At 39.6% G+C, this 23,333-nt stretch overlaps 1 protein-coding gene across 1 annotated transcript in view; it reads left to right on the forward strand.

The window, feature by feature from the left end:
* The window catches only part of SPHKAP (SPHK1 interactor, AKAP domain containing), a 94,701-nt gene that overhangs the window by 47,480 nt on the left and 23,888 nt on the right, over positions 1 to 23,333 (forward strand). Inside the window, exons 3-6 of the mRNA XM_060017069.1 lie at positions 5,080 to 5,139; positions 7,113 to 7,247; positions 11,349 to 11,604; positions 13,550 to 17,318. Coding sequence (XP_059873052.1) covers positions 5,080 to 5,139; positions 7,113 to 7,247; positions 11,349 to 11,604; positions 13,550 to 17,318 — 4,220 coding nt within the window. The remainder of the gene's footprint in view (positions 1 to 5,079; positions 5,140 to 7,112; positions 7,248 to 11,348; positions 11,605 to 13,549; positions 17,319 to 23,333) is intronic.

Consider the following 23,333-nt stretch of genomic DNA (forward strand, 5'->3'; position numbering starts at 1 on the left):
CGGAAGATGGCTAAATCTCAAGTAAACAGCCCACGGTCATAGAGGGTGAGCATAAGCTAAGAGCATTCTCATCACAGAGCACATTTCACCATGAAGTGCACTTACTGTAAAACTATCAAAGCTTAAAATTTAGGACTCCTTGGTTGCATAGAACCCACTCCCAGGTACTCACATGGTTGTATGTTTATGTGATTTTCAAAGTGAAGACATTTTAACTGCAACTGTCTCCTCCCATTCAGACTCTCACTACATCTTATCTCTTCTCGTGTGGAGGGTCATCAGAGTGACCACAGACATGTGTGTGGTCTAGCTTAAGGGAAATTGAGTAGATTAGTGTTTACATGAGATATATTTATGTTGCTTGAGATCACTTTCATGTATAGTTAAGTGACTGCTAGCCATCCACGTGTAGGAATGGCTTCCTGAATGCCCCCATCATGGACTCAGCCAGACATTGCTGCTTGAAGATTTTAGATCAGAGACAGTTTCACAATATGAGGTGTCCTACCATCCCCAATACCAGAAACATAAAATAGTGAAGAGAAAAGAAGGTTTATGTGCCAGAAGCTAGTCTGTGGAGAACTCTTCCAGTCACCAAACATGTAAAATTATAAATACGAGACGGGGTTCTCTTTGGTGCCTAGAAAACACAGAAGTCCTTTCCTGGTGGGAAATTGGATAATACAGCATTGAAAATTATAAATGAACCATGAACTTTTTTTTTCTTTTTTAACAGGACTCAAACAAAAGAGAATTTACCCAAATTTTTATGTTTGTAGAGCACAAACTTGTAATGGTATTAAAATGAATGAATATATAACAAGCCATATAGGAAAGAAATTATGTAGTGGTTTCTCACTAAATTTGACAACACCTGGAAAATGTATAAGATATTATCAATAAAAGTTTGCAAAGTTGAAAAAACTTAAATCAACAGTATTAAAGACTAAATTATCTTTCGATTCTCTTTAGAGAAAATGATGTCGTAAAACTGCTTTTATATGAAGAGATGATCAGACTATGGGGCCAAAAATGTAGAGAAAAAGGATCATGGAGGTGCACTGGGCAGTTTACTAATTAAAATATCATTTTTCTGAAAGCTCTCATGTTTGTGGTATTTGTCAGTCTATTTTTATTTTTTAATTAAATTTTTATTGGAGTGTAGTTGCTTTACAATTTTTTTAACGTTTTTATTGGAGTATAATTGCTTTACAATGGTGTGTTAGTTTCTACTTTATACTGAAATGAATCTGTTATACATATACATATATCCGTATATCTCTTCCCTCTTGCGTCTCCCTCCCACCCTCCCTATCCTACCCCTCTAGCTGGTCACAAAGCACCGAGCTGATCTCCCTGTGCTATGCGACTGCTTCCCACTAGCTGTTTTACATCTGGTAGTGTATATATGTCCATGCCACTCTCTCACTTCGTCCCAGCTTACCCTTCCCTCTCCCTGTGTCCTCAAGTCCATTTTCTAGTAGGTCTGCGTGTTTATTCCTGTCTTGCCCCTAGGTTCTTCGTGACTTTTTTTTTTTTTTAGATTCCATATATATGTGTTAGCATATGGTATTTGTTTTTCTCCTTCTGACTTACTTCAATCTTTTTGACAGACTCTAGGTCCATCCACCTCACTACAAATAACTCAATTTCGTTCCTTTTTATGGCTGAGTAATATTCCATTGTATATATGTGCCACATCTTCTTTATCCATTCATCCGTCGATAGACACTTAGGTTGCTTCCATGTCCTGGCTATTGTAAATAGAGCTGCAATGAACATTTTGGTATGTGACTCTTTTTGAATTATGGTTTTCTCAGGGTATATGCCCAGTAGTGGGATTCCTGGGTCATATGGTAGTTCTATTTGTAGTTTTTTAAGTAACCTCCAAACTGTTCTCCACAGTGGCTGTATCGATTTACATTCCCACCAACAGTGCAAGAGGGTTCCCTTTTCTCCACACCCTCTCCAGCATTTATTGTTTGTAGATTTTTTGATGATGGCCATTCTGTGAGGTGTGAGGTGACATCACATTGTAGTTTTGATTTGCGTTTCTCTCATGATTAATGATGTTGAGCATCCTTTCATGTGTTTGTTGGCAATCTGTATATCTTCTTTGGAGAAATGTCTATTTAGGTCTTCTGCCCATTTTTGGATTGGGTTGTTTGTTTTTTTGATATTGAGCTGCATGAGCTGCTTATAAATTTTGGAGATTAAGCCTTTGTCAGTTGCTTCATTGTCAAATATTTTCTCCCATTTTGAGGGTTGTCTTTTGGTCTTGTTTATGGTTTCCTTTGCTGCGCAAAACTTTTAAGTTTCATTAGGTCCCATTTGTTTATTTTTGTTTTTATTTCCATTACTTTAGGGGGTGGGTCCAAAAGGATCTTGCTGTGATTTATGTCATAGAGTGTTCTGCCTATGTTTTCCTCTAAGAGTTTGATAGTGTCTGGCCTTACATTTAGGTCTTTAATCCATTTTGAGTTTATTTTTGTGTATGGTGTTAGGGAGTGTTCTAATTTCATTCTTTTACATGTAACTGTCCAGTTTTCCCAGCACCACTTATTGAAGAGGTTATCTTTTCTCCATTGTATATTCTTGCCTCCTTTATCAAAGACAAGGTAACCATATGTGTGTGGGTTTATCTCTGGGCTTTCTATTGTCAGTCTTTTTAAATTTGAGATTTTTTTGTGATTTCTTTTCTCCTTCTAAATAAATAAATATTCACGTTCACATCTAATTTAGAATTTTGAATTTCATCATTCTTTTTCTAAAAGAAGGTCTCCTAAAATTGGATGTACATCAGGCCCTAAAAACCTCCCCTACCACCAAGCTGCAGAAATATATACAAACTAAATAAAAGCAAGTGGTTGGTTTATGTCTTGCTTTGTTTTGGTCTTGGCCCAGCTAGCAAGTATGGACGGTTTCCTCCGAATATAGGTAGAGTTTCACATTGTAGCAGAAAATTAATGAAAAAATTGTTCATCTTCAGAAACTAAAGACAATATTGGAGGGCAGATAAGTGGTTATTATAGATGCTTTTCTTTGGTCTCTCTGCTTTGCCCTCTCCCACTGGGAAATAAGATAATAGAGCTTTGTGATGCCCAGGGGCCAGGTAATGCAACTTTCTTTAAGGTGAATGGAAAATTGTCTAATCAATTCAATAACTGTCATCCCAGCTGCATGTGAAGAAAAGTCCCTGAGTACTAATGGATATTGAACCAGTTTTCCAAGGGCAAAGTAACTATCATTATATGAATATTCTCAAACTCCTCTAGATCATGAACCCCTTCCAAGCATCACCTACTATTTATGCTTCCATTTGCATTGTCTGCAAAAGGACTCAGGCCTGAATCTTCCCTGTTTACCCATCTTATTAACCCAAAAGAAGAGAACCTCTGAATGAGAGTGAGGGTGGCATTTCATGCCCTTCCTTGCCCCAAATGCCCATTGAGTTATTCTTAAGAAGAAATACTGTAGGATGCACTGCGAAGATATTTTGAGCCCAGGAAACTTGAAGAAATCTCCCAATACTTGGGATAAAGACAGTAGAGATCTTTACACTTCAGCAGTATATAACCATTTTAGTTTTTAAGGCCTTTCCCAAAATCTTTCAATTATAGTTCTTTTTCCCTCAAAAAGAAAAAGAATGGACTCTAAGAAACCATGACCTCAAACGACTAACTGAAATCAGAAACCCCCATATACTTGCAGGCATCTACTTAAGTCCAAACGTCTGACTAAATACCCAGATAATTAATGTTCTCATCCAGTTTTGTATGATCAAATCGACATGTTAGGAATAAAAACCTTTGAATGATTTTTAGTAAAATATTTTAAAACTTCATTTGCATGACCTCATTTAACATGAACCTTCCAAGACCTTATTTCTAACACTTTTCTTATCCAGGACTTTGCTGCAACCAGACTCCCTCCCTGCTTCTTTACAGGGCATTGCTCTTTCCTACCTCCAAATATTACTCATACTATCTGACCTCCCAGGGACGTCAGCCTCTTTCCTTACCCACCAAAATCCTATTCATCTCTCAATAACGTATCTCGTCTCTTTGCAAATTTTCTTAAAATTTTCTTCTCACCGTTCCCATCTGAATGCCCATGGTGGTTTGTTTAATCTATGTGATGTGTTTAAATTGTACAATTCTTTTACTGTTGCTCTGAATTATTATTTAATCTTGTAGCTGTTGTTTTCATACTCTTACGTATTCAAACACTTATTTAAGATAGCTACAGGAGAGGTAAACTCTACAACAAGATGAAATACATTAAAATTAACTAAAACAATGAGACAGAGAAAGCCATTGATCGTACATGATATGAACAGTGGTGGAGAAAGGGAGCAGGAAATAAGAGGAAAGAGGGAAACAGCAAGAAGTGTTTGTTGCAATTATAAACAGAGGTTGAGAGTATTACAAATCTTTTTCCTATTTCATGAGATTTGACAACACTTTATAAACCTGAAGATTTTCTTGGGACTGTTACACTGGTTCCATACAAAGGGACTTTGTTTTGTTTGTCGGGCCATGAAAGACGGAGGGCATTTGGTGGGATCAGTTGGAACTATGAGTAGGAATTGGGTGCAGACGCCCAAAGGTAAGATGGCTGTCTCTAGGCCAGATCAACTACACAAGATATGTACGACTCTCTAATCATTTGCCCCAAACTAATTCCTGCTTTCTTCAAAAATGACTGTCATGGGGCTTCCCTGGTGGCGCAGTGGTTGAGAATCTGCCTGCTAATGCAGGGGACACGGGTTCGAGCTCTGGTCTGGGAGGATCCCACATGCTGCGGAGCAACTAAGCTCGTGAGCCACAACTACTGAGCCTGCGCGTCTGGAGCCTGTGCTCCGCAACAGGAGAGGCCGCCATAGTGAGAGGCCCGTGCACCGCGATGAAGAGCGGCCTCAGCTTGCCACAACTAGAGAGAGCTCTTGCACAGAAACGAAGATGCAGCACAGCAAAAATTAATTAATTAATTAATAAACTTCTACCCCCAACATCTTTTAAAAAAAAAAATGACTGTCATGTTTTTCACTTAATTGACAATATTTGCCCTCTTTCCCAGGTCTGCTTTGTGAACCTGGACGTGAACAAGGATGCATGCAGTACAGAGCACCTGCAGCAGGTAGCACTGGGAACTGGGCTCTCTGGGAACTCACTTCAAGGACTGGCTGTACTGATGAGAGAACTAACATGACTCCACTTAAATGATGCTCACTTTGTAGGAGACTCTTTAATTAGGTGGTTTCATCACAGCCCATCTCCCTGACCCCTTTCCTGTCACTTTCCTACACAGCTTGCCCTCCTTATATTTGTGAAACTTGCTTTCCCCAGTAGACAGATGCTTTCTCCTGCCTGCCAGTGCCTAGGAGTGGCTTTTCTACTCTTCCCTTCTCCACTCTCAAACACTCTGTCTGTGATGACTTTTCCAAGGTTTTTGCAAAACCCGCTTGATACCAGCTAGCTCTTCCCTCTGCTTTGTCCTTCCTGCTGCTTTCATCAAATGTTTTATATCTAACCTCAGTTTCCTAGCCCTACACTCATCTAGGACTCAAACTTTTTGCACTCTGCAGCAGCTAAATGTTCCAAGCTCATCCAAGGTTGTAAGATCCTGATGTAAATCCTTGACAGCATGCAACAACTTGAAGGCCCACTCAATCCTTCGGAACTAGAGCCTGTGGTTACAGTGGGAAGGATTCATTCCCAAAGATGAAGATGGTTTGATTTCACTATTTGGTGTAACACTCTTTAATGAATAAAAGCACACCATTTGCCACTTGATTATCACACTATGGTAGACCTGCAGTTACTCAGTTACTCCCGCAATGTTCTCTTCTTGATGATGTTGCACCTGAAGTTCTCCAGCTCAATTGCCCATACAGATTATTTATTATTGACTTCCACTGAGCTCCAAAATAGCACTCATCAGTGTAGTACTGGAGAGATCGTCAAAAGAAATTGTACATATAATTTCATTTGATGGAATTATGGTGCAGAGTACATCAAAGAGAGAGCAGGAAGGACCAAAGCAATTGACATCTTAAGAACTGTGTTTCCATCAAACTTTATGACATAGAAAAGACGCATTATAACTTAACAACATTTTTTCCTACTCATTTCTCTGATTAATGTGATCTTCATGAAAACAAAACTGTTTCAGCAGTGATCTTTGGGACAGCTATTACAGTATTTAAATATGCAAATAGATTACAGATATTAATTTTTAAATATATGTGAAATGGAAATTTGGTAATATTATGGAAATCACATTTTTAGAATCTATAAAATGCATATGTAGATGTGTATTTCTAATTAATCTGTGCTGTGTATGACTCTCTTAGTATTCCCTGCTTGTGTTCTCAGGTTTTGATATTCTTTTGTTTGATATGTAAAAGAAAATTAAGTATATATGTCTACCACAATAAAAGACTAAAGCAAAAAGAAATAAAAAGAACATTGTATTTAACGCACTTAGGTGTGATTTGAGACCACCTTCTGCTATGCCTAAGGGTATACATAAACTGAATAAGCTACATAAAGGTGTTCAAGGAACTCATCTCATCTTCTCTGGATCTGAGGCTACTTATGAGTGAAAGGAAAGTAATAGTGGTACAATCCATATAGGGGTGTTGCAGTGATTGAAGATAGTAATGTAACATATGTACAGTCCTTAATGGTGCTTTGTAATCAATACATACAGAAAAATCAATGTTAGTAATTATTTTATTATTAATATTATTGTTGACTTTATTAGAACACATCATTATTAGTTAACGGGTTTCTTATTCAAGGATTTAAAGGAAAAAGTTCCCAAACTATCATGTATAACTGTGGTGTCACAATAATCATTAAGTGTTTACTTCGGAAAACTTAGAAGTAAAAATGTTTAAATCTTTATGTTTAGGAAATTTTCTATTCCCGTCTAAACCTTATGCTTCAATTTTATACAATCTCTTCTAGTAATAATCTTAATAGATTAAGTAATCTATATTATGCATTGTTACTGAGTATATTATTTTTGCAAGTAAAATAATTTTGGGGTAGTATTTTGGAAGTGAAAATAAAACATCTAAGCTAATAAAGATTCTTGTTCTACAGAAATTGGTCAATGTCTCACCAGATCTTCCAAAACTTATCAGCTCCATGAACGTCCAAAAGCCAAAAGAAAATGAAATTGTCCTCCTAAGTGGGTTAACATCTGGAAATCTCCAGGCAGATTTTGAAGTTTCGCAGGTAAGAAATATAAGCTCTTGATAACCTATTCACTAGTAATAAGTTATCTGTGGTCAGCTCTTGACACAAATCAGTACAAGGCCCAAATAGATGCTATACATAGACTCTCATAGCATAAGAATCAAAAATGTCCTTGTATTCAAGAATAGGCTTTACTTGTATTTCTCTTAAATATTGCCCCTCATAGCTTGACAGAGTTTTCCTTACATCAACTCCTGACATGTGTTATCTTCTCAAGTTTATGGTGCTGAGTTGCACTTAAACTAAAGCAGACACACTAGGCATTGGTTGGTTAGCTTGGTTTTCTACAAATCTACCGGATAATCAAAAACAGAATTGTCTTCTGTTTCAGGAACAATAGCCAAATTCTAATTCATACCTTGTGGTCCTAGAATCGCACAATTTCTTCTTTCCAGATACTATTTATTTCTTAGGATATATCATACCAGCCAAGCTAATAAATATAGGATAGGGCTTCCCTGGTGGCGCAGTGGTTGAGAGTCCGCCTGCCGATGCAGGGGATGCAGGTTCATGCCCCTGTCCGGGAGGATCCCACATGCCGCGGAGCGGCTGGGCCCGTGAGCCATGGCCGCTGAGCCTGCACGTCCGGAGCCTGTGCTCCGCAACGCGAGAGGCCACAACAGTGAGAGGCCCGCGTACCGCAAAAAAAAAAAAAAAAAAAAAAAAATTGCAGCCCCAAAGATGGAAATGGAGTTTCCTAGGCCCAGAAATGAAGTTCCCAGAATAAAAGAAGATTACTGAAAATAAAGTAGAATTTAAAATACTATTATTATCACTCAATCTACTAATGTTCATTATTAGATATATCATTATAACACTGAAGAAAACTTTAAAATTTTAAATTGGTTAACCAATTTACAGAAAAACACATGAAAGATTTCTAAAGACATACTGTATAAAAGATCGCAAATTTTCTCAAATAAGGTATGTTGATAGTGATAGCTCCAGTTTAAAATAATGAGCATGTGTTTTCCTCTAACAAATTTCTCTTCCTTGTGTTTTAGTTTTGCTGGAACATTTCTAAATCTTCTTTTATTCTTTAATCCTTCAAAATATCAAAAAATTCAGAGGTCCATCCACTATTTCTTGCCGTACTCCAGATACTTAATGAAAATCTACACACAGCCTGTTACAATTTGCTCATCAAGCCTAGAACAAAATTCTTCCTCGTCAATCTAATGACACATTTCCTTAGTGAGAAAAATGAATTGTTGGAAAAGAGAATAAACAGCTCTAAGTATCCTCTCTTTGTACTAGGCAAAACCATGATAACCAAAAGCAATTTTCAAAGCTTAGTTTTAAGAGTGGTTTCGGCACCAGGCCTGTCAGTAACGATTTCTAATTAAACTCTCCGTGAGGAGAGTTGGAAAGAACACAGGAATTGGAGTCCAGCAGACCTGGATTGCATTGCTGGCTCTTCCACGTTATATTTCTGTGACTTTGAAAGGATCGGTCAGCCTTTCTGTGCTTCTGATTTCTCATCTGTAACAGAGCAGTAGCAACAGACACCTCATAGAAAATTGTTCGCATTAAAGGTCATAAGGTATGCAGACACCTAGTAGACTATCATAAAAATTATATAATAATATCCGCCATTATTTTACAGGCTCCATTGTTTGCCATCATTTACCTAAGACTCTCAGGATGGTTATTTACTTTCAAGAAGATTGTAAAGAAAATACATTTTCTTCCTAAGGGTACCACAGCGGTGTAACATTGAATGTTTAATAACAACCTCCTTTCCCTAAGCCTATCTTGAAGTATTATTTAACTGCTCATATTGCTTTCTTAACATTTCTTTTGATTCCTACCCCATTTCACTTTGTTATTTATATTTAGGCTAAATGATAGGAAATGACAATATGCAATAATCTTGACCTGCAAATCTGACAACTTCTTACAAGGTTCAACTTTATTTTTATTCATGTCTGATCTACTGGGAGTATGTTATGCTCCAACCCCTAGGGTAATTATTTGATTCATGTTTGTACCTCCCAGCATACCTTGCATATAATAGGCACTCAGACAGTATCTATCAAATTTCACTTTAGTATATTATGTCTGAATTCAGTGGAAAGAAAATTAATCAAGCCAGCTCTCATTACTCTATAGCAGTGGGTCCTCACCGTTTAGGGGAGCACAGATCCTTCGTGAATTTCATAAAAGATATAGACCAATACTTCTCAAATGTTAATGCATGTTGGAATCACCAAAAGATTCCTTGAAAATGCAGATTCTGATTTAGTAGGTCTGGGGTGGAGTCTGAGATTATACATTTGTAACAAGCTCCCACGTGATGCTGAGGCTGCTAGTACACTACCCACACTTTGAAAGGCAAGATTATGGACCACCTTCCTTGAGAACAGACCTAAGCACATAAGCACAGAGATAAGTTCTATTTCTGAGCCCCCTAGGGATCCCTGGACCCTTACAGAATTACTGAATTTTTCATTTTATAATCATCTGTCCTAGAATTACTCTAATTATAATATGCAATCAAAGAGATTGATAAATGATATTTATGTCAGAAAAAGATAAACTCCAGAAATACAGTATAAATGTCTATGTGTATGTGTTCCTCTGCATATACACAACCTCACCGCTCACACACACACATACATTCAGACTCAAGGATTCTAAAATGTCAAGTTAACCAGGATGAGACCTAAGTAACCCCAACCACAGTCAGCATGTTTTAAATAATCCCGTTTAGGACATAAAATATTTCCAAACATTTTGAATTCCATTTGAGATAAGTTTATTTCGCTTCCCTTTGTCCACTAACTGTTGTTGCCATTCAGATAATTTTCTCTTAAAAATTACTATAGATAAGCATATTGTTCCTCTTACAGGAATGTTTTCATTTTTGTAATGCACAAGACATGTCTGTGATTTACTAGTAATCTGTGCGTGGGCAATCGAAACTTTTTTTTACTGCTATTCTAATGAATAACACTATGAAGAGTGAAAATGTGTCGCAGAGAATAGGGAGAGGGTCTGTAACCCTGGAACTGAACAGAATTAACAGGTCTCGGTGGGACACCAGCCAATGATTTGACCTCCTTCACTGCTGTCCCCATATGCCCATCCTTTAGACAGAATTCGTTCACTTCCAGGGGATTTCTTTAAATCTCATTTTGGCTACTTCTTCAAATGAACAATACAAATTATAAAGTTTAACTGTAATTGAGAAAATACTTGCTACCCGTCTGAAATACTGGCAGAAGTTGTATTGACTATCACCAAGGCAGAAAAAGATATTGATCTGAGAACCTGGGATTCAATTTAATCAAGAGGGGTGCCCAAGACAGCCTGAACTTTCCCCTCAGCTTGGTTAAACTTTAGACAGCCTTCCTCCTGACTCCAGGCCCTAAACCTCCCTTTTCTCAGAACATTTACTTTAGAAAACATCGTTATAAATTAGTTCTCTGCCCCATTGAGATGTAAATTGTTTTAAAAGCCTTTTGCCAGTTTTACAACCCAAGAATGTCTTTCTGAAGGACCTAGGACCCATCTCTTTGAAATGTAACCATCAGCAAAGCTAGTGTCCCTGTCTCTGTGGAAGGGTGGGAGCCTGACTTCTGTGGGCACTTTGCTCCAATTTGCAAGACTACTTTCAGCATGAAGATACAAGAAAGTTTACTTTTCCTTACCAAACACAGATGGATGTCAATCTTCCTATGCCAGCTCTTAAAAACCCAATTGCCTTTTGTTTCAGTGGAGTTGTGGTCCAACTCTGTTCTGGCCTCTCTCTCCTATTTTAATAACTTTGAGTAAGGTCTTCAGTGCCTGGTAAATGTTGCCCAGGGCAATTTTTGCTTTGACAGGAGAGAACAAAAATATGTGATATAATTAGTCTATTTTCCACTAAGTCAAACTTTCTCCTGGGTACCCTGTGTTCCCCAAGCACCACTTGAATTTTTTTCAAGCAGTTCATCAATAAAAGCCCAGAAAATATTCCAAATATTTTAAAGGTCCCCATTCCTTCTAACAGGAGAGACTGATAGAAGAAGAAAGGTCAGAGGGAATGGTTTTATATTTTCTCTTTTAACAAATGCCTTTTTCTCTCTCTGCTTTCAGTGTCCTTGGTTGTCAGATATCTGTTTGGTCCAGTGTGCAAGAGGGAACAGACCAAACAGTACCAATTGCATCATCTTTGAAATCAACAAATTTTTGATTGGTCTGGAACTGGTGCAGGAGCGGCAGCTCCACCTGGAAACAAACATCTTAAAAGTGGAGGATGACACAAACTGTTCCTTGTCTTCAATTGAAGAAGACTTTCTTACCGCATCCGAGCACTTGGAGGAGGAAAGCGATGTGGAAGAATATAGGAACGGTGAGAAATTTCCAATAAAACGAATGTGCATCCTGAAATTAGTCACCCTATAAAAATGTCTGGGTTAAATTTCAGAAAAGTTTCAGGCCACATCAGTTTGGCTGACACATCACAACCTTCACTTAAGGAGTGTAAAGAGGGAGAGAGAGTAAGAAAACACTAGTGGGGATGCTGACAGAGGCACTTTAACAGATTTAATGGTTAGATGGCCCCATTCTCCCTAAAGATGCCTTAGGGATGCTGAAGGAAATCTATGTGTTTTAAAACAAAATCCTCCTGCCTGCCAAGAGATGGAGACTATCACTTGGAGGAAAGTTAACGTCCCTAAATTTTCCATTAAAACCATGTATTAGTTGAAACTGAGTTAGATTGACCTGAATCCTAGCACTGCCTCTTTGAGGCTGTGAAACCTGGGGCCAGTTATCCAGTCTTTTTGAGCCCCTGTTTCCTTGTCCACAATTTGGGAGTATAGCAGTGCTCTTAGCACTATTATATTTAACCATATGTTTGTTATATATATATATATCATTTAACCATACATATTTATTATATTTAACTATTATTGTTGTCAGTACAGAAGGAAATAACCCAGGAAGGTGCTTAGCTTTCATTTATTCATTCTTTTTTTTTAATTAGAGTATAATTGCTTTACAATGTTGTATTAGTTTCTGCTGTACAATGAAATGAATCAGCTATATGTATACACGTGTACCCTCCTTTTTGGACCTCCCTCCCACCCACCCCATCCCACTCATTTAGGTGGTCACAGAGCACCAAGCTGAGCTCCCTGTGCTTTATAGCATGTTCCCACTAGCTATCTATTTTACACATGGTAGTGTAATATGTCAATCCTAATCTCTCAATTCGTCCTACCCTCCCCTTCCCCTCCGTGTCCACAGGTCCATTCTCTACGTCTATGTCTGTAGCTCAGTGAACAATGGGTTCCTCTTCCCACAGAGGAAGGGATACCCCATATGCTGTTGCCACTGTCCTTGGGGCAAATCCTGTGCCAACTTTAGAATACCTCTTTCAACAAGGCCATGATTTAGGTGACCTGAACGTCCTCCCTTCTCCTCCTGTACCCACTGGGAAGCTTCAAGACACAATTGTCTGTGTTACTTTCTCCCTGAAACATGGTGACCAGCCCTCAGCTCCCAAATGCCCTCCCGCACTCTAGGTAGCACTTGCATTTGTACCCCGCATTGAAAGCCACTTTGTTGAGCGGCAGTCCACAATGAAACTCAAAAGACTTTTCGGATTCATTTTTCTTAAAGAAACATTCAAAATGCTATTTAAAAAAAAATAAAGATACCTGATTCTGTAAAGCATCTTTAGGAATTAAATGTTATTTTAGACTCATGGAAACCTGCTATCTAAAATGTAATAGCAGGTATATTATACAGCACTTAAAAGAAACAAGCTATTCATGAAAAGATAGGAAGGAAAATTAAATGCATATTAGTAAATGAAATAAGCCAATCTGAAAAACCTGTATTCTAGATAAAGCAAAACTATGGATACAGTAAAAAAGATCAGTGGTTGCCAGGAGTTTGGCAAGGGTGCAGATGGTAGTCGAAGGGATGAATCGGTGGAGCACAGAGGATTTTTTGGCCAGTGAAACCAGTACAACACCGTAATGATGGATATATGCCATTATACATGTCTAAACCCATAGAATGTACAGCAGCAAGAATGAACCCTAAGGTAACTGTGGACTCTGGGTGATTCTGATGTGTTATTATGGGTTTTTCAATTGTAACAAATGTACCACTCTTGCGGGAGGAGCTCATAATAGAGAAATCTACACACGTGTGGAGGCAGGGGATATATGAGAAATCTCTGTATATTGCCTCAATTTTAACCTAAAACTGCTCTTAAAAAAAATGAAGTCTTAAAAAAGAAAATAAATAAAAAGTAATAGTGGCTATCATTTTCTCTTCACTAGGTTATGAAAATATAAATGTCTCAGACAATGCTTTGGAAAATAAAAAGCCAAAGGAAGCCACTCAGGAGGAATGGAATTACAAAAAGGAAAAGTTACTTTATGCTTTGGAAGATAAATATGTTAGTAAATATCATACACCATTGATTAAAACAGAAGGATCTCTGGGAAACGTGGCAGAAGATACAAGTTTGCAGAGTCTAGATCCCTCAACCAAGCCATCAGAGTGGAAAGGTGAAGTTGTGGGGAATGATAAGCCAACCACAAATGATTATTATTCAGAAAATTTTAAAGGTCAAGAGGGAGAATCACAGGCACTATGTATTCCAGGCAATGCTTATTTCTCAAGGATGGTTAAGAGAGATGGACCTTCTGCATGTGGTACTTTCTCTGAGCATGACAGCAGTTTAGACCCAGGAGACCATGAAGACGGGACAAACTCTATTCTTCCCATAAAAGATGGAGAAGCCACAACCGGCGAGTATGCTACGAATTTAGCAGAATCTGTGCTGCAAGATGCTTTTATTCGATTATCTCAGTCTCAGCCTGCGCTACCCCAGGACTCTGCAGTCAGTGTTTCTCTAGGAAGTGCACTGCTCCCCAGTGGTTGCTCCACAGAAGATATCGTGGTCCCTCGGTCATGGAATGAACTCCCCAAAATTGTCATTGTTCAGAGTTCAGAAGGCAGCTTTGCTGGCCCTGAGCCAGGTATCTCCTCAGGGCCCAAGACACAAGTCTCACTTGAAACTTCAGGCATCCTCTCTGGAGAGAGCTCCAGCAAACACCCCCAGAGTGCTCTAGAAGTAGCATTAGCTTGTGCGGCCACTGTGATTGGAACCATCTCCAGTCCACAGGCCACAGAAAGATTCAAAATGGAGCAAGAATCCCTGGTTTCAAACCATCCACTGGGAGGAAATGAACCGGTGCAAACTCAGTCATCTCAAGTATTCAAGGAACACTCCATCAGCAAATATTCCTTCCCATCTGCTCTGTGTGGCATGACTCAGGTGGTAAGTGCTGTTGCTGTCTGTGGCCTGGGTGAAGCAGGAGAGGCGAAGTGCCCTATGGCTTCAAGTGACTTCTTGTCTGCAGCTGAGGTGTCTGCAGCAGTCCCCCCACTTTGTGGTTCAGTGACCAGGAAGAGCATGGAGCTGGGGAATGAAGCCATTGCAGAGGCATTGCTCAAGGAGGCCACTCTGGTCTTAACAAGACCTGATGCCTACAGCAGCATTGGAGACCTCATGCAATCAATGCATAGGAGAATCACAGAAACTGTTTCAAAGCCTCAGACCTTGTGCTCAGAAAATGTCCTTGGGAATGAACTGGCACAGACCCTGTCTAATGTTATCCTGAAGCATTCCATTGATGAAGTTCACCAGAAGAATAAAATAATCGACCCCAGCAATGGCAGGCACTCATCTGAAACCCTGGACGCCTTAATGGAAAGTACAAATCAGCTGCTCTTCAATGTGATATGCGTCACTTTCAAGAAGATGAGCCGCCTTGTACAGCTTGGTGAATGTCCCACCATCCTTTCTAAGGAGACCGTCAGAGGGAGGGAAACCGAACTAGACTCTCAGCCAACTGATCAGGCCACTTGTCAAGCATGGACAAAGGCCACTGACTACGCCAGCAGCCATCCACTTAGCAACCTGCAGAGCACCAGTCTTGTTATCAATGATCTTGTAGATGATGAGCATCCAAAGCAAGAAAGCAAGAGCCCAGAGAAGCCAGGCCTCTTCCAGAACCCCACACTGCAACCTGAATTGTCCTGTATTCCCAGAGAGTCTGTTAAAACATCCCCCAAGGAGATATATCTGAAGGGAGTGGTGGAAGAGGATACAAAAATCCCTCATCAACAATCCAGTCACAATGAGAATGAATGCAGAGCCCCTTCAGAGGGAGAAATGACACCGAGCGTCAGCAAGTACATCAGTTCCCAGGACGTTGAGGACAGCATCAATCCAAATGCTCCAGAAAACTACAGTTGTGCCTCACCTCTAAACAATGAAGTTCAAGGTAACCTGTCTTTGTTAGGGAACAATTTGCTGCTTCCTGCTCAATCCCTGCTACCGGCAAAACACCCAGACATATACTGCATTGCAGACTTTGCAGAAGAATTAGCAGAGACCATTGTTTCCATGGCAACTGAAATAGCAGCGATTTGCCTTGACAACTCCAATGGAAAACAACCCTGGTTCTGTGCATGGAAAAGAGGGAATGAGTTTCTGGTTACCCCCAACGTATCCTGCCGATCCTTGAAGAGGAAGAAAGAGAGCCAGGCCGGTGGGGCCACTGTGAGGAAACACAAGCCACCACGACTCAGCGAGATCAAGAGGAAAACAGATGAGTACCCGGAACTTAAAGAGAAGCTGATGAACAGGGTTGTGGACGAGTCGATGAACCTTGAGGACGTCCCAGATTCTGTAAACACTTTTGCAGACGAAGTGGCAGCCAAGATCGTGAACCTCACAGAGTTCTGTATGGTGGACGGTGTCTGGCAAGCCCAGAGCTATCCTCGGAGTCGGTTACTCAGTGGAGACAGGTGGAACCGGCTGAAGGCCTCCAGCTGTGAGAGCATTCCAGAGGAGGACTCTAACGCCGGGGCGTATGTGAATAGCCTGGGTTTAATGAGTACCCTAAGCCAGCCGGTTAGCAGGGCCAGCTCCGTCTCCAAGCAGTCGAGCTGTGAGAGCATCACCGATGAGTTTTCCAGGTTCATGGTGAACCAGATGGAAAATGAAGGAAGAGGGTTTGAGTTACTGCTGGATTACTACGCAGGCAAGAATGCCAGCAGTATCCTGAACTCAGCTATGCAACAGGCCTGCCGGAAAAATGACCACCTCAGTGTGAGGCCAAGCTGTCCCTCAAAGCAGTCCAGCACCGAGAGCATCACCGAGGAGTTCTACAGGTACATGTTGAGGGACATTGAACGAGAGAACAAAGACGGTGCCTCCTCCGGACGAAGCAGCCAGGACTGGACGACTGGCTTGCTGTCGCCTTCTCTGCGATCCCCGGTGTGTTACAGACAGTCATCCGTGCCCAACAGCAGATCCCTGGGCGCCCGGCTGACGGTGAACGTGCCCATCAAAGCCAACTCCTTAGACGGCTTTGCTCAAAACAGCCAACAAGATTTCCTCAGCGTACAGCAGGTCAGTAGCTCTTCCTCATCGGGTCTCTGCAAATCTGACTCTTGCTTGTATCGGAGAGGTGGGGCCGACCAGATCACAGACATGTTAATTCACGAGACGTGGGCAAACTCAATCGAAGCCCTCATGCGGAAGAACAAAATTATAGTGGACGACGCCCGGGCAGCTGATGCTGAGCCTGCTTCCGGTGACTCTTCCTTGCAGGTGGAGAAGTGTGCAAGCAGATTGGCTTCGAGTAGAGTGCAAAGTGGGCCAGCTCTGCTTGTTCGGGAACCTGTTGATTACCCGAGGAAAAACTCCATTACTGAAAGCAAACATCCCCCACTGTCGTCTCCAAGCAAAGCTGCGCCTCTTGCAAATCACAACAGTTTAGATTCTAGAAAGGAAACTTCCTCGTGCCAGGATGCTGTCCTTCTAAGCCACACCAGGCGATCACTTTGCTCAAGGGAAGTGCCTTTAATTCAGATTGAAATAGATCAGAGAGAAGAATGTGTTGGAGAACCTGAACACGTCCTTTCCAAACGCAGCCCCCTAGAGGAAGCAGAAGAGTGTTTGAAAGAAGAAAAGGTCCCACATGTGGCGAGGGGTGGAGACACTACTGTGAATTCCTGCCAAAACCCTAGGTGAGTCAATGACCTCTTAGACGAGGTAGGGTGCATGGGACTGGAGTTTGCATCTTAATTAGTATTTATTCTAAATCTTAGGGGCTTACTGACACAAGAACTGAATTTCTGAGATAGTAATTGACCTCCCTGGGTTACTATGCACTTATAATAGAAAGATGTAAGGTTTTTTAAATAATCTCTAAAACAAATTTGATTTATGTATATAACAGAAGAAATGAGGTATCATTCTCCCCATTACAATTAATCTCCCATAGAATGCTACCTTCTGAAATTAATTCATGGCAGTTTTCAAGCAAAATAAGAAAATTACATCAACTTGTCCATTTAAAAACAGTTAAATGTAAATAAATTTTAATATTGGAATCTGACATTAAATATTTTGGTATCATTTTTCTCCAGGGTCTCTCAAGTTTTTCTTTTTTGTCTTATTCTAAAGGTCTTTGCAAGGACACCATGTCCCAGAGTGCTGGCCCTTTAGATGCATGGTATACCATGGTAGCATAAGTGCAAAACAACATCATCAGCCTTAGAAATTTGAGAGCTGAATCTTTTTCCAAAACATAAGGACTAAGTATTGAATATATTTTTCTTTGTGGAGCAATATAAAGAATTGTTATGAAACATGATCTCCACTAAATAACCTTGAAACCATCACTTTAAGCAATTTTGCTGATCTCTGCCTCAGTTTACTCACCTGTTGGGGGGAATAATAGTAATAATTACATCATAAGAAGATTCTTAAGGTTTAAATAAAGAAATGTACACAAGCCCTTACCTCAGTGCCTAGGCCATTATAAACACTCAATAAATGTTTACTTTATGGTTGTTGTTGTTTGGGGTTAAGGTATATGGTTGCCTTTATTCCAGGAGATCTTTTTCCTAAGAGAAACCTGTTATGAACGCCGTGAGAATTTTATTAAAACTACAGAATTCTCAGGATTTGCAAAAGGGGAAATTAGTTATATTTAGATCACATTTTCTAAGCTCAGAGTTGTTATCAGGGGATTTGACACGTCAAAATAGCTAAACATGGAACTCAATTCCCTGTGAAAGCCTTCCTACCCTCTTATACACAAGAGAGAGGGAAATGATACAGGCACTCTTGATTGTTTGGAAGTGGGGAGGTGTCATGTCCTGAAGATATTTTTAGGCTATTCTCTGAGGGACATTTTCATAATTCTTACTAAAAACTTCATAAAATCTCAACGTGATGAAATAAAAATCACATTCTTACTTTTTTGTTATTTGAAACAGAATTCAGAATTCCTCATGGCAGGCCCAAATAAAAATACCTATTATATTTTAGGCTAGCGCATTTGTCCAAGTACCAAATTATATCAATTATAAAGAGCTTAAGGGTGATTTAGGATAACCCAGTTCTTGATTTGGGGGAAAATATTATCCTACTGGTGAGCAGTGATGTGTTCTTAACTCAGCCACCGTCTCTGAGATTTTTGAAAAGCACTTACCTAACTTTTTGATAATTTGAGACCACAAGGTAATAAACACCAGACTGAGAATTTTGAGCATTCCCATGTTGCACTCACAGACCTAACATAATTTTTTTAGAAATATATTTTATGTCGTGTATTCATTTATATTTGCTTCAAGAAAAATAATTATTCATCCAACAAATATGTGCATGCTCACCTGTGATACGCACTGCCCTTGGGGCTGCAAGCACAGAAGAAAATAGAGAGTTAGTGTCTGTTTCCATGGCTCCTGCACACCAGTGCGAGAGACAGACAAGATGCATGGAAAAACCCTTTGGGAAAAGTGTGTGATGTAGAGTGTGATGAGAGGAGAATAAAAAGAGGAATGTGGTAGAGAGTTACCTTTTGGGGGAAGTGGCCATTTAAGACAGAATGTTGGCATTTGAGACGAGACCTAAAGGAAGAGACAAAGGGTGCCAACGAAATGAAGAATTGAACTGAAGGACTTGTATCTCTAGCATTGTGGTGTTCTAGCTAGAAACTAGTCCACCCACCAGAAAAAGGACATGATAAGAAAACATATCTTTCTGAGCAGAGCTCAGAGTAGAAGAGAAATTCCCCTGAGCATTTATAAACAAAGCTTGCCTTAATGCATGTTTGGGATTCTAATTTGCACCATCTGCGTGATGTAGGAAACCACAAACTGGTAAATTACCTTAAAGCAATCTTAGGTTAACAACACTGTGAGACCTTGGCAGAGGCAAAAATAAATCTCTTGATATTTAATCCCAAGTCTCAAAGGATTTCGATAGATAATGCCTATCAAATATAGGCTCAGAACTTCAAATTTCAAGATACACAGGAATCAAGGCACTATAAGAAAGACTCACAAATATCAAAGTAGAATTATCGCTAGCAAAGATTGCAGATGAGGGGATGCTCAGATACAGAATATAACATATTTTAAATATTTGAAAAATTAAGGTATACAAAACAGGAGTGGGAAAAACTGCAATCAAAATAGAATGAGGTAGAGTTGGGCTTCCCTGGTGGCGCAGTGGTTGAGAGTCCGCCTGCCGATTCAGGGGACACGGCTTTGTGCCCCGGTCCGGGAAGATCCCACATGCCGCAGAGCGGCTGGGCCCGTGAGCCATGGCCGCTGAGCCTGCGCGTCCGGAGCCTGTGCTCCGCAACGGGAGAGGCCACAACAGTGAGAGGCCCGTGTACCGCAAAAAAAAAAAAGAAAATAGAATGAGGTAGAGTTAAAAGTCAGTTAATTACTACAAGAGATAAGTATAATCATTGAAATTAAACATTGCTAGATATAAACATAATTATTTAACATTAGATTATTGGAATCAAAACTTTAATGGCATATCTGCAGAGAAAACTATAACAAAAGATAAATGTGAAAGGACTACTGTTTCCACCCATGATGGAGTAATTGAAGCTGAACTTGTTCTCCCTCTGTAAATAACTAGAAAAGTGGACAAAATATATGAAACAACTGTTGTCAGACATTTCATAACAAGCAGCATTCTGAGATAAGGAAAACAAACATGGTGAGCTTTATAATAGTCCAACTTTCTGCCTGGATTCCTTTTTTTTTTTTTTTTTTTGCGGTACGCGGGCCTCTCACTGTTGTGGCCTCTCCCGTTGCGGAGCACAGGCTCCGGACGCGCAGGCTCAGCGGCCATGGCTCATGGGCGCAGCCGCTCCGCGGCATGTGGGATCTTCCCAGACCGGGGCACGAATCCACGTCCCCTGCATCGGCAGGCGGACTCTCAACCACTGCGCCACCAGGGAAGCCCCTGGATTCCCTTTTCAGACAGAAGTACAAAGAGGACAAATCTGAGCAGAACTCAGTGGTCACTCAGCTGAAGATTGAGAGATTGGAGGGCGCTATCAGAGAAAGAACTCCAGAAGTCTGTAGAGGGCTCCCCTCGAGTCTGTTACTGAACCCTAAGCCATGCATGTATAGGTGAAACCCCATGAAGCTAGAAAGCTGTAAGCTAACAATGCCACAGGCTCACACAGGACTAGGAAAAGTTTAGTTCCAACCAGCCACAGTGGAGAAACCATGTTAAACATATGCAGGATTTAGCAGAGACCCTGAAAGAAATCATACCGTAGAATTAGGGCTAAACTATCCCTGAAAAATAAAAACTGATCTGAACTTGCCTTAACAAAACTTGAAGAGAAACATTGAAAAATCAGGCTGAACTGAAGCTAATTTAACCTAGAATGAGTCCAATAGTCTTTAAAGAAAGACAACAAAATTCAGCACTCAACAATATAAATTTTCAGCTTAACGTCCAGTTAAGCTGAAAGATTTTACACATTCAAAGAAGCAGAAAAATGTCACCCATAACTGAGACAATAATTATTCAATATAAATATACCTAGAAATTACAGAGATGATGAAATTAACCAACAAAGACTTTAAATAACTATTATAAATATGCTTCAAATTTTAAAGTACACATGATTATGAAAGTTGATGAAAATGATAAACTTATAAATCAGGAAGTACAGCGAACTCTAAGCAGAACAGACAAAAAGAAAACCACATCAGTGTACATCACAATCAAATTATTAAAAACCAGTGATAAAGGAATAGTCTTAAAAGCAGCCTAAGGAAGAAGAAACCTTACATACTGGAGAACAAAAATAAAAGTTGCAGCTTTCTATCGCAAAAAATATAAACTAAAAGACAAACAATGACATTTTTACTGTGCTGAAGGAAAAAAAAAACTCCCAACCTAGTGCTTTTTACCTAGTAAAAAATAAAGACTATTCATGAATAGGAAGACTCAATATTGTCAAGATGCCAATTCTTTTTAATCTGAACTATAGATTCAATGCAGTCCCTTTCAAAATCCCAGCAACTTATTTTGTGGATGTTGATAAAATGATTCTAAAGTTTATGCAGAGAGGCAGAAGACCCAGCATAACCAGAATATTAAAGGAGAAAAACAAAATCAGGCTGACACTACCTGACATCAAGACTTACTACAAAGCTTACAGTAATCAAGACTGTGATACTGGTAAAAGGGTAAATAAATAGGTCAGTGGAACAGAATACAGAGCTCAGAGATAGACCCACACAAATATAGCCAACCGATCTTTGATAAAAGATCAAAGGCAATACAACAGAAAATAGATAGTTTTTTCAACAAACAGTGCTGGAACAACTGGACATCCACATGCAAAGAATGAATCTAGACACAACTCTAACACCATTAGCAAAAATTAACTCAAAATAGATCATAGACCTACATGTAAAAGGCAAAACTATACAACTCCTAGAAAGGAACGTAAGAGAAAATTTAGGTTACCTTGCTTTTGGCAATGACTTTTTAGATACAACACCAAAGATATGACCTATAGAAATAATTGATAAACTGGACTTCATTAAAATTAGAAACTTCTTGTCGGTGAAAGACACTGTCAAGGAGACCAGAAGACAAGCTGTGGACTGGGAGAAAATGTTCCCCAAGACCATCTCTGACAAAGGACTGTCATCCAAAATTTACAGTGGCAAAAGACTTGAACAGAATCCCCATCAAAGAAGATATACAGATGGCAAATAAGCATATGAAAAGATGCTCAATATCATATGTCATTAGGCAATTGCAAATTAAAACAAAAATAAGATACAACTACACATCTATGAGAATGGCCCAAATCCAAAACGCTGACAGCACAAAATGCTGGTGAGTATGTGAAGTAACGGGGACTCACAGTCATTGCTGGTGGGAATGCAAAAATGGTACCACTACTGTGGATTACAGCCTGGCTGTTTCTTACAAAAATAAACATACTCTTACTATATGATCCAGCAATCATGATTCTTGGTATTTACCCAAATGAGTTGAAAACATATGCCCACACAAAACACCTGCACACAAGATTTCATAGCAGGTTTATTCATAATTGCCAAAACTTGAGAACAACCAAGACCTCCTTGAGTAGTTCAATAGATGAATAAGCTCTGGAACATCCAGACAGTGGAATGTTAGCCAGCACTAAAAATAAATAAGCTATTAAGCCATGAAAAGACATAGGGGAAACTTAAATACACATTATTAAGTGAAAGAATCCAATCTGAAAAAGCTACATACTATATGATTCCAACTATACGACGTTCTGGGAAAAGGCAAAACTGTGGAGCCAGTGAAAAGATCAGTGGCTGCGAGGGGTTTAGGAGGGAGAAAAGGATGAATAGGTAGAGCACAGAGGATTTTTAAGGCAGTGAATCTATTCTGTATGATACTATAATGGTGGATACGTGTCATTATATATTTGTCCAAATCCATAAAATGTACACCACCAAAGTGAGCCCTAATGTAAATGGTGAACTTTGGGTGAAAATGGTGCATTGATTTCGGTTTATTAGTTGTGACAAATGCACCTGGTACAGGATGTTGATAGTGGGGGAGGCTATTATGTACACGTGTGGGCAGGGGACATGGAAACTCTCTGTTCTTTCTGCTTAACTTTACTGTTAACCTAAAACTGCTTGAAAAAAAATAAAGCCTATTTTAAAACATAAAGCTAACTAGTAATTTTTATGCAA

Source organism: Delphinus delphis, chromosome 7 (assembly GCF_949987515.2).
Source record: "Delphinus delphis chromosome 7, mDelDel1.2, whole genome shotgun sequence".
Classification (NCBI taxonomy): domain Eukaryota; kingdom Metazoa; phylum Chordata; class Mammalia; order Artiodactyla; family Delphinidae; genus Delphinus; species Delphinus delphis.